This window comes from Toxorhynchites rutilus, chromosome 2 (assembly GCF_029784135.1).
Source record: "Toxorhynchites rutilus septentrionalis strain SRP chromosome 2, ASM2978413v1, whole genome shotgun sequence".
NCBI classification, from domain to species: Eukaryota; Metazoa; Arthropoda; class Insecta; order Diptera; family Culicidae; genus Toxorhynchites; species Toxorhynchites rutilus.
The window spans coordinates 167,143,330-167,155,784 of record NC_073745.1 but is presented as its reverse complement, the minus strand read 5'-3'; the positions used below and the strand labels follow the sequence as shown (position 1 = coordinate 167,155,784).

The 12,455-nt window shown below is 40.8% G+C and overlaps 1 protein-coding gene across 3 annotated transcripts in view; it reads left to right on the top strand.

Annotated features, from left to right (window-relative positions):
• The window catches only part of LOC129768995 (WD repeat and FYVE domain-containing protein 3), a 108,582-nt gene that overhangs the window by 57,004 nt on the left and 39,123 nt on the right, over positions 1–12,455 (top strand). For all 3 annotated transcript variants that reach the window (XM_055770972.1, XM_055770970.1, XM_055770971.1), the window contains 3 exons: positions 44–230; positions 291–949; positions 1,275–1,424. In XM_055770972.1, coding sequence (XP_055626947.1) covers positions 44–230; positions 291–949; positions 1,275–1,424 — 996 coding nt within the window. The remainder of the gene's footprint in view (positions 1–43; positions 231–290; positions 950–1,274; positions 1,425–12,455) is intronic.

Below are 12,455 nucleotides of genomic sequence, written 5' to 3'. Positions count from 1 at the left end.
TGCTTACACAGAAAAAATATTATTATTTTGTTGCTAATTACAGGTAAAGGCTGTATGTCGCTATGCATAGATAATATGAGAAGATCATCACAACTACTACCAATAGAAGTAGTGGAAATGCTTGTATCTGTTTTTTGTTTCCTCAAAGATTCTAGCGCTGTATCGCAGGTTTTATTAGATGACTTCAAATCCTGTCAAGGATATCTTTTTCTTGTGGATTTTCTAATCAAGTAATATTAACTAAATGTTATACTTAAGTGATCATCTAATCTTAATTTCACTCGTTTCAGATTGGTTCAAGAAGGCCAAGAACTTCCAGAAACTGAGGCTGCAGTGAGGAACCTTGTTCTAATGACGGCTTCATTATGTATATGCGGTTACAATGAATTGAATGTGAAGATCAACAACATTAGTTTGTTTCAAATGCAAGGCTTCAAAATGCCTCAAATATCAAATCGTGGAACTTGTGTACGAAATCTGCATGCTTTTCAAGTATTGCAAACCGTGTTCCTCAAAACAGAAAGCCCTTCTCTAGGGTGTATCATTTTGGATGCAATATCCAGTGTTTATCATTCTGATAACGCAAATTATTTCATTCTTGAATCCCAAAACACGCTCTGTCAATTTTCTGAAATAATCCACCTCAAAAGTATTCCCGTTAGGGAAAAATTCTTTGGACTGTTGGAATTCATTGTGTTTCAGTTAAATTTTGTACCTTGTAAAGAATTGATTTCATTGTCGCTATTATTGAAATCTAATCATTCAATCGAGTGCAGCATCTTATGCATGAAAACGCTACTAAACTTATTGAAACACAACAATCTGTTTTGTGATGTATATCGTGAAGTGGGCATTTTGGAAGTGTTTGTCAATTGCTTGAAGAAGTACAAAGTATTTTTGGAGAAATATAACTCGAATGAAACAGACCAACTAAACGTATCGGATAAGGGTAAGAATGTTACGGCAAATTAAACACTTTATTATTACCGTCAGTAATTGATCCCCAGTAGCATTATAAAGAAGTACATATGAAAACATTGGCAAGACCAAGTAAAATTGATGAAATCTTGAATTGAACTAAATTTCAAAATTCTATGTTTTTGTTGAATATGAACTTTTTTTTTTGTTTTTGTATAATGATGTATTCAAAATAATCGTTGATAGACTTTCGATTTTATTTTTTGAGCTTTGTTTCGGAAGTTTTTCGATTTACATTTGTTTGTTTTTATTTGTACTTACATATTGATAGTTTAAATATAATCCGTTTTTTTCAGACAACTTCGTTTTAGGAGACTTAGTTATTGAAGCGCTGACCTTGTTATTGAACGGAAATAACAATAATGCCACTGTGTTTCGTAGCAGCGGCGGTTCTAAATGCGCGCAGGACATGATACGATTTGAAAGCTGTCATTCTGCCGTTCTGAGTAAGTTTATTTTTATGTATGTATTTTAAACAACAAACGATTGACCGGTCTAGTTTGTTTTTTTTTTCCTGTAGACGGTGTTTTTGACTGGTTAACCATGCCGATTCAATTGTTGTACCTAGCATCATCGTATGTAGAATGTACTTTAAAATTGCAATTGACATTGAATATATAAATGACGTTTTAACCCTCCCATACTCGCGTGCGAAATCATAACTCGTATACTCGCGCGCGGTGTCACAGATCGAAAGTTGAACTTTTCTGTAACATTGCTATTGTATGTTTTTTGAAGAAGAGGGTATAATTGAATGAAAAAACTTTTGAAAATATGTTTTCATCGTCTTCATTCAGTTTGAATAGTCATCCAATTCAGCCTCCTTAAAACACAGTAATTTTTTTATACTTCAACACAAATAACGAAATTCGACATTTTTTGTTATTAATTGAAAGTAAGCGACTGAATATAATTGATGAAAGTTTATAGAGCTATAAAGTAGTACTACCTCCTTCCAGCATAAACTCATACACAAGTACATCTGAAGGTCACCTTATCAGACAGAAACACAAATCGGCCACGTTCTGATTGACTGCCGGCACTTCTCAGATATCATCTACGTCAGATCCTATCGGAGCGCTAACGTTGACACTGGTGATGAAGAAGATGCGCCCAAAACTCGCCGCTGAGGACAACATTCGGTACCGACGCCCGCCTCGGTTGAATCTCGCGCGGCTGAAGCAGCTTGATGTCGCCGGAAATTACGTGCATTCGCTCGATGCTGCGCTGCCGGAAGAGAACGAGCTGAACGAAGCCCCTCTCGAGGACTGTTGGACCACCATTAAAACAGCCATCAACAGCGTAGCAGGGAACATACTCGGGCACGTTGGACGTATTCAGCGGAACGAGTGGTTTGACGATGAATGTACGAGGGTGATGGATGAGGAGAACGCTGCGCGGGCGGTTAAGTTGCTCAGTGCCACTCGTCAGAACGTGGAAAGACATCGACAGAAGATGTTTTACCAGATTTACCAGAAGCTTAACGCATCCCGCAAAGGCTTTGTGACGCGAGCCGGAATGTGTCGGGATAAGAATGGGTGTATTCTGACAGACGATCATGAAGCGAGGGAAAGGTGGAAGCAGCACTTCGATGAACACCTGAATGGTGGAGCAGAGGACCATGGCGGCGGGGAAAGCAATTTCGTGGGTGGGACAAGCGTGGAGGAGGTGCCAGCTCCAACGATAAGCGAAGTTAAGGACGATACCAACCAGCTGAAGAACAATAAATCCGCTGGGAAGGATGGCATCGAAGCGAAGCTTATTAAGATGGACCCGGAGAAGCTGGCCATTTGTCTGCACCGGTTGATTGTGAGAATTTGGGGATGTAGAACAACTGGCGGAGGAATGGGAGGACTGTGGATATCATAACTGCAGCTGGACTGTAAGAACTATCGTGCAACCACTATCCTCAATGCTGCCTACAAAGTGCTATCTCAAATTATGTTCCGCCGACTATCACCAATTGCGAACAGATTTGTGGGAAGTTCGCCGGGTTCGTTGAAGAACGGTCAACGACGGATCAAATTTTTACGTTGCGGCAGGTCCTCCAGAAAGGCCGTGAATACAGTCTCCCCACGCACCATCTGTTCATCGATTTCGAAGCAGTGTATGATATTATCGACCGTGAAGAGCTATGGAAAATTATGGACGAGAACGGCTTTCCCGGGAAGCTTATTAGACTGATTGAAGCTACGATGGATGGTACGCAGTGTTGTGTGCGGATTTCGGGTGGACTGTCGAGTTCATTCGTATCTCACAGGGGGCTTCGGCAAGGTGATGGCCTCTCTTGCTTGCTATTCAACATATCGTTACAGGGTGTTATGAACTGAGCGGATATAAACATGAGGGGCACGATTTTCAACAAATCTACTCAGTTCATCTGCTTCGCTGATGACAAGGATATTGCCGGCAGAAAATTTGCGGCGGTGGCTGAAGCGTACACCAGACTAAAACGCGAAGCAGCGAAGATTGGAATGCGTCCAAAACGAAGCACATGCAGGCAGGTGGAACCGAGGCCGACCGACGCCGCTTAGGCAGTAGTGTTACCATCGACGGCGATGAGTTCGAGGTTGTTGACAAGTTCTATCTATCTTGGCTCACTGATGACGGCGGACGGCATGGAATATTGAACAGAAAGAATTTGAAATTGGGCAAATTTATCATGCGGCACCTCGAACCTCACCACTATTCAATTTCTAGTTTGATGGAATCTAGGACAACATAGAACACTTCTGGGGATTTTTTTCCCAAATGGTTTATTTGTAAGGTAGCGACTCCGCAAAGCTTCTGCGATTGAGCTCTATGGTTAGAAGGATTCGACCGATTACTCGCGGTTACTAGAGGTTAAGGGGGCAACAATTTTGTGGGACTGATCAGGTTTGGGATTTGGAAATTGGGTAAAGTTGTCTCAACCGAGAGTTGCCACACGCACTGTATTGTTGTGTATTAGGACCAGGGATGGCATCTGGTGTTCGAATGGCTGCCAAAGGTGGGCGACGGTGAGGGGACAAGACAAACATACTAATAACGGAAAAGAAAAACACAAAAGTATTAAATTCTTATACTAGACCGTTTCACAAACACATAGATCGACTGCATATTGCAAATGTCGCGAGTTCGAAACACGTCTCTGATAGGAACATAGAGTTATCTTCATTGGGCCTCAAGGGCATTCAAAAGGTACTCTCTGGCTGCGTAATTATCCGTACATTGCCAAACTACTTGATCAATGTCATCGTAACCGTTTCCACACCGACAGACATTGCCTTGAACAAGATTTATTCTGTGGAGATGCACATCTAGCGTCAGTGGTTGGACATAAGTCTACTCATTACACGAATGAAGTCACGACTTACGTCCAAACCTTTGAACCACGCTCTCGAAGAAACATTTGAAATAATTGAATATAACCACCGCCCAAGACTTCCACTTTCCCAATCGGTTTGCCATCTCAAGAGGGAATTCTGACGCAGTAATTGAAAAAAATCATCGTATGAAATCTGTCTATCAAACAATTCGCCTTCCTGGGCACTCATTTTTGCGAGAGTGTCCGCCTTCTCATTGCCAGGAGTTGAGCAATGAGAGGGGACTCATACAAAGGTTATCTTATAAGATCTTTCAATCAGTGCACTCATCTGCTGCCTCACTTTTGTGAGGAAATAAGATGGGTGCCTACTAGTTTTCATCGATTGGAGAGCCTCAAGCGAACTGAGACTATCCGAGTAAATGAAGTAATGGTCTGCAGGTTTGCTGGAGATCATCCCCAATGCGAAATCATTGCTGCCAGCTCAGCAACACATACGGAACAAGGTTCCTGCAATTTACGGAAGGCGCTCGAATTTTCATTGAAAACACCGAAACCAGTGGATTCATTGAGGCGAGACCCATCAGTGAAGTATAATATCTTTTTTTTTTATCAGAACCTCGAGACTCATGTTATGCGTTGAGTGCATACATCCGAGAGCTATACGCAGACAATGATATTGAATTCGTTCCAATTTTAGAGGGTGACTTAGCTGCTGAGAGAAAGCAGAAAGAGCCATCGTTATGAGATCTCCCTCCCCACCACGTGTCGCAAATCGAGCGGAAAAATTGACCCTCTTTTGACATTTTTGCTTCAAATACGTAATGTGGGTATTCCAACTGCATTTTGAATCAAACCAGACACCAAGGTACTTGAAGGTCAATGATTGGGTAATGCTTCTGCCCGAAAGCTTAAATTTTAATTGGGCTGGGGACCGCTTTTGAGTAAACACTACCAGTTCAGTTTTCTGCCCAGAAAGACATCTAGTTATCTAGGGATTTTTGCAATGGTCTTTGCAAGTGTTCGGCATGGGAACCACACCACCATCTACAAGCTGTCGTGCATTGTTTTGCCAAACAACTGTCAATACCTTTCACATACAAATTATAAAGAAGGGAGCTGAGACACGAGCCTTGGGGTAGACCCATATAACTATTTCTGGAAGTTGTCAGTTGTAGAACGAAGAACGAATTCAATCAAATCGCTTCCGGGTGAGGAGTTGTTCGATGAAAGAAGAGCCATTGAAAAGCCAGAAAAGATTGAGTTCATTACTGTAGGCATACGGAGCGTATGATATGGATTCCGCTTCAAAAACCTGGTTAACCAATCATGTACTGCCATTTTCTCTAGCTTGTTGTTTGGGTGATAAAATCGGCTTTCCAGTTCTAGTAGGAACTCCGCTTCCTTCCTGCCGTAAATATGGTCTTTCTTGTTCTTAGTTTCGAGCTTACCGCCTTACGCAAAATGTGATCCTGTAATGTAGACCTGGGGATGTAATGTGATGTTGGTTGGTTTCAATTTTGCGAAAATCAAAGAGAAGAGATTGGTTTCATGTATGGACGGAGCAACCTCTCATGATGGATGTTTTCTACTCAACCGAAAGATGAAAAATAATACGGGAAAAAAATTACTATTAAAAATTAGTCAAGAATTTTGGAGCCCCAAAGGGTGTGTAGGAGGCAAACCCGGCATTTTGTGGGTGGCAAACCCGGCATTTTTGTGGGGGCGCTTGCCACCCGCACACTACGCTGCTGCTCGAGACAAACAATTTTTTTTGCATTTCATGCAGTTGTAGCGTGTTTTTCGAATCTTTTTTCGAAGAGAAGATGTATAACGACCTTCTAGAATTTATATAGTTACCAGATGATAAAGGTTCTGGAATATAAAGTTTGTATATTTTTAACATTCTTTATCTCTGTGTTCTTGGTAAACTAAGAATTAATTTCTTTTTTATGGGGCATAAAAATATGATATAAAATGATTTCTAGGAACTTCTTGCGACTTGTTTTCCTGTCGATATTGTTCAGCCTATATATTAAAAAAATATCCCCGAAACTGTAACTGTAAAACAACCATAAGCCGATTAGTTTATAGTTTGCAATTTACAATTTTTTTCACAAGTGTGTATATGTGTAATTATTGTATTTAGCGAATAACTAAACGAAAGTCAATCATTTGTATTTGGCTTTTGTACGTATGAATCCAACGACGAATAATATATGAAACCGTTCAATCCGGTGATAAAAAGAAATTTAAAAAAATACAATAGTCCTCGTGCATTTTTTACGTATGAATCCAACGACGAATAATATATGAAACCGTTCAATCCGGTGATAAAAAGAAATTTAAAAAATTACAATAGTCCTCATGCATTATATTCAATCAAATTCAAATTCAATCAAATTCCACGCCACTAGCTTTAATTTATACATTGCATTGAACAATATCTTGTCCAAATAGGTTACTCCTATACTCACGTCGGTGTCACAGACCAAGAGTGGTGAAAAAGTGACACACGTCCCCTTAGTATCAACACACGCGATACGTTAAACAATGACAAACGACGAATGACGAAGCTAGAGAGAATCGCAAAGTCGTAGTTTTGATCTTTTCTGAGAAATGAACAAATTATTGATTTCTCGGTCTGTGAGACCAGTGCGCAAGTATAGTAGTGTTTAAAGCAAATCATAATCAGTCATAATCAGTAGGGTCCAACATTTTCGTAGACGAAACATGAAAATCGACTCTCCTCTCAATTGTTCCGTTTCGAGCAGTACTATTTCCATAAACGTCCACTTCTCTCTTGCTACTGAGTCACAACGAACGCATTCGTGTTCAAACGATTGGTTTTCACGGTAGAGCAGATAGCGATGAAAGGGTCCGAATTACTGTTGATTTGTTGTCAGAGAAACTGCTGGAAGAAGCAAAAACTTATTTCCAATTGAATGCGAAGGCCGATGGCCTCACAGTCTCTTGACGGTCTTTAATATGAACAGTTTATACGTCTTTTCCCATTGATATACAACCATTCCATGCCAAACCAATATAGTGGTTCTCAGATTTTCGTCAAAAGTGGTAGTTTTGTATTTTTTTGCTAGGGTGACCATTTCCATTTCACGATGGGCCGAAAAATCTTTTTTTTTCTCATTTTTGCCAAAAATGACTTTTTTCAAAAATTCATAACTTTCGATCCACTGGACCAATTCAGATGTTCAACATATTAAATTGTCAATTGGTCTTTTTTGGAAAAAAAATTAATTGTGTTTTCGTTATTATTGATTGTATTTGTTTTTATAGTTTTCATGATTTCGGGACCAAAGGAGCTGAATTTGTTTATATTTTTTCTGGAAAGCTGAGGATTTTTCACATATCATATCTTGAAACCAGGGACGCGTTTTTTTCCGTTTTTGAGTTATGATTTTTCAAAGTTAACCGATGGTCCGAAAAATCTTTTTTTTTCAATTATTTCTACAAAAATTCATAACTCTTGATCTAGGGGAAGTGGTAGCATAGTGGTCACCCTAACGAATATGCCCATTTCCGACGTCTACATACCGCTTCAATTCCCGTTTCTCGAATAATGTTATAGTTCAAATAATTGTTATTCAAGATAGTAAGCGGTTTTTATTACGAAAATTGAAGATAGTAAAATTAGAAAAAAAGGTGAAAAATCATACATTTTGTTTGCTTGGAGGTAAAGTGGTCACCTAGTGGGGGCAAAATGGTCACTCGCACATATCATGCTAAATGGGATAGATTTATGCGTTTTTTTCATCCTAATTTGTTAAAATCATATTTGATATAGTAGGTACATGTATGAAATAAGCTTGGCCTATTCACCTAGAGTCTCATATTAAATTTTCTCATGCATACACAAACGTAGTAAGAAACACATAAAGTTCCGCATGAGGCTTGGTTTAGTTTGAGTGGCATATTTATTCAGGGTCAAAGCCATAAAAGGATCATCTTCTAGAGCAGCATGTGATGCGGTATATCAGCTTTAGTAAACAAAACATTGTAAGTTGTTATTCACCTATGACCACTTTGTGCCCACACATCAAAGTAATTTCTATGCTAATTAATCACTGAAATTAAACAAAAGATCTGTTCACCTCTCCTGGAATATGTGAACAGTCGTCCAAACTGATGATTTGTCCAATATATCAGACTGAATAAACTGAATTTCACGAGAAATTTTTTAGATACCATGCGCACAGAACTACGGCCTAATGGCTATCGAGAGAGTAATTTCTGTTTTTATTTATATTTTGACATGCGACAGCTCTACTGAAATACAGGGTGGCTGAAAAGTCATTAAATTCTCTTCAAACATAAGATGACTGTCAATACGGCGTCTGTAGTCAATAGTTATACTACCAAACAAGCAGGTGAGCACTGAGAGCACAAGGCAGACAATCGGATATCCCCGTCCGGGATATCTTAGGTAGTCGTGATCCTGATCTTCTGCTTCATCTATACCTGTTCCTCAGAAACGCCGATGTCAACGTTTAATGATGTTTCCTTCGTTGTGTCCCCGTTTCATATCCCTCCTATCCAAACGATAAACTTTTACCTAGTCGCGGCAATACATACACACACTCTTTACAGATACACGGGCCAAAGATTGTGCAGTCCACTGATCATTCAACAAGAGCCAAAGGTTGTACCGCTTATGACAACTCTACACGAGCTGATTATTGCGCCGGCTAGTGACCATTCTATCTTGGATTCCTCGAGTCGAGAAAGACGCACCACGCTAGATATGGGGTACAGACTAGGGGGGCGTTGCTGATTAATGGTCAGCTGCATCCCAATAGGAGGTATCCCGTGTCGGGCAAACGTACAGAGCATCGAAGACTGCAACATACCAATTATGAGAACACTTGTAATACTAACCTCGAGCCAACCGCGAGTAATCGGTTACATATTACTAACATAGTTGTAAGCAAACATTGTCGAAATATTGAACTCCCGGCCCCGTTAGGCTGACGCCATATGAGCCTTAATAAAAATATATACTTTGGATAAAAAAAAAAAGCAGGTGACCACTTTACCCCCCATGACCAATTTGCATCCACTACCCTTACTGGATCGATTCAGATGATCGATATATCAAATTAAAGCCAATGAGCTAGTCTACATATTACACTCTGAACAAAAATGAATTTTGTTTTCGTAATTGCGCATTGATAATATTTGTTTTTTATAGCTTACATCGTTTCGACCAAGGGCGCCATATTTTTTATATTTTTCCTGAAAGCTGAGGTTTTTTTCACACAATATATCGAATACCAGAGAGGCGTTATTTTTCGTTTTTAAGTTATGATTTTTCAAAGTTAACATGTTTTCAGTTTTCGTTCAATATTTCTATGCAACTAGACTGGATGTATGTGACTATGATCCAATTACTTGGCATGTGTGTTATTTTTTTTCAAAGATGGCTAGCTAGTAGGCTTTAATTTGATATGTCGATCATCCAGTAGTTCAAAAGTAATAAATTTTTGAAAAGTCATTTTCGGGGAAAAAGGGATAAATGATTTTTTGGACCATCGGGCAACTTTTAAAAACCATAACTCAAAAACGTTCATTCAGCTCGCGCAGTCCGAAGACATCGGTCGCAAATTTGTTCGCGTCTATCATATAGTGGAGATTATACCGTTATCAGTGGCTGGTGAAGTTATTTCGCCCTAACGGGGTTCTCTTTATTGCGCGAGTGAGAAGAGCAGCAATCACAACCAGCGTGAGGAAGAAGTTCTCCACCGCGGGTGCGGTGCGTGTGCCGTATCATCGCTGTGTGTGCTTTATCAACGTCATCGATTCCATCATCGTGTGGTGGTGCGATTTACCGTTGCAGCTGTACCGAGCGATTGCCACGCGGTTCGATTGGGACACCGTTTCATTTCATTCGCATTGGTGTGCGATTTAGGTATAATATATATATATTAGGTTTAGGAAGATAGAAGAATTCAAAATTATATTATTTCATATCTGCCGTAATGGCAGAAGGTCAAGTTGAAATGGAGATTGAAACTACTGTTTCCTCCTCACATCGTCTATCCAGACGATGCACCTGGAGCTGGGGTTGTATTTTTCCGGCCCAAACCTAAAGGAAAATCTATTAATGTCATTCAGGTTTCGAAAGATCTGGCAAGATTTTATTCCTCCGTGGTCGAAATCTCTAAGGTTAGGCCGAACAAACTGCGTGTTGTCGTGAGTGATCGGAAACACGCAAATGCAATTGTGATCGACGAGAGGTTCACCCTAGAGTATCGTGCCTACGTGCCCTCCCATGACGTAGAAATCTCGGGGGTGGTAACTGAAACGGGTCTGACGTGCCAATTGATAAAAGAAGGAGTTGGTAAATTCAAAAGACTCCCTTTGGTGGGCGTTAAAATTTTGGACAGTCGCCAACTAGGTAAAGTATCCCAAGAAGAGGGAAAAACGAAATTCACGCCGTCAGACTCGTTTCGAGTAACTTTTGCTGGTTCGGCCCTCCCTGACTACGTCATGGTGGACAAATTGAGACTGCCTGTGCGACTCTTCGTGCCAAAGCCCATGACTTGCAACAAATGCAAGTCAGTTGGTCACACTTCAGATTATTGTGCCAACAAGGAGCGCTGTGCAACTTGCGGAGAGCAACATGTGGGGGAATCCTGCAGTGCGACTGAGCATAAGTGTCCATATTGCGGGGGATCCCCACACGTGCTCTCAGCTTGTGAAACTTACAAGAGTCGCTGGGAGAAACAGAAGCGCTCTTTGAAGGAACGCTCAAAACGCACTTTTGCGGATATTTTAAAGGGCGCCTCTCCACTTGCCCAACAACAATCAATCAACACTCAAAATGTCTTCGCCACGTTGCCCGTTGACGAAATGGAAGCGGACACAGCTAACGGGGGCACACCGTTCATTTTCCAAGGGAATCCCCGGCGCAAAAATGTGACCACTCCCAAAGTTCAAGGACAAGCCCCACCGGTTATACCCCCTGTTAGCATGTCTAAAAAATCGAGTGCAGCGGACAAGCAAAATCAGGTTCCTCCTGGTTTCCGAACGGCCCAGCACTCGAGGGGACATCAAAAACCCCAACTGTCCCTGCTTTTCCGTCTAGTTCAACTTCCCAATCGGGATTTATAAAGTTGACTGACCTTGTGGATCAAATCTTCACGTGTTTTAACGTTTCCGACTCCATCAGAACCATTGTCATCTCAATGCTTCCAGTGTTAGAGACAATTTTGCTGCAATTGATGCAAACATGGCCCCTTCTTGCAATGATTATCTCTCTTGATGTCTAATTTAAATAGAGAGGTCGGAGATATCACTGTTTTACAGTGGAATTGTCGTAGTCTTATCCCTAAATTGGATACTTTCAAATTTCTAATTCATAAATTCAATTGTGATGTTTTTGCTCTGTCCGAAACCTGGCTCTCTTCTCAAAATGATCTCTCTTTCCACGATTTTAATATAATACGCTTGGACCGCGATGACAGATACGGAGGGGTACTATTGGGGATTAATAAGTGCCACCCATTTTTTAGAATTGACCTTCCACCTATTGGAGGGATCGAAGCTGTTGCTTGTCATGCAAACATCAGAGGCAAAGACCTCTGTATTGTCAGTTTGTATTGGCCTCCGAGAGCTGCGGTTAGCCGCAAGCAACTTGTTGACATGTGCTCACTCCTTCCTGAGCCACGATTGATCTTGGGAGACTTCAACTCTCACGGAACTGCCTGGGGGGAACAGTACGACGACAATCGTTCATCGTTGATATATGACCTTTGTAACAGCTTCAATATGACCGTTTTGAATACTGGGGAAACAACACGTGTACCTAAACCTCCTGCTAACCCAAGTGCTCTTGACCTCTCACTTTGCTCGAATTCACTATCGTTAGATTGCAAGTGGAATGTAATCCAGGACCCCAACGGAAGTGATCACTTGCCAATCAAAATTTCCATCACCATTGGGTCGAATTCTTCTGAATCTATAAACATGGCATATGACCTCACAAGACACATTGACTGGAAAAAATATGCGGACGCGATTGCTCTAGCCATCAATTCCAGAGATGGTTTGCCTCCATTGGAGGAGTATAACTTCATTTCTCGTTTGATCTATGACAGCGCGGTTCGCGCTCAAACGAAACCCATCCCAGGCTCCACTATTCATCGAAGGCCTC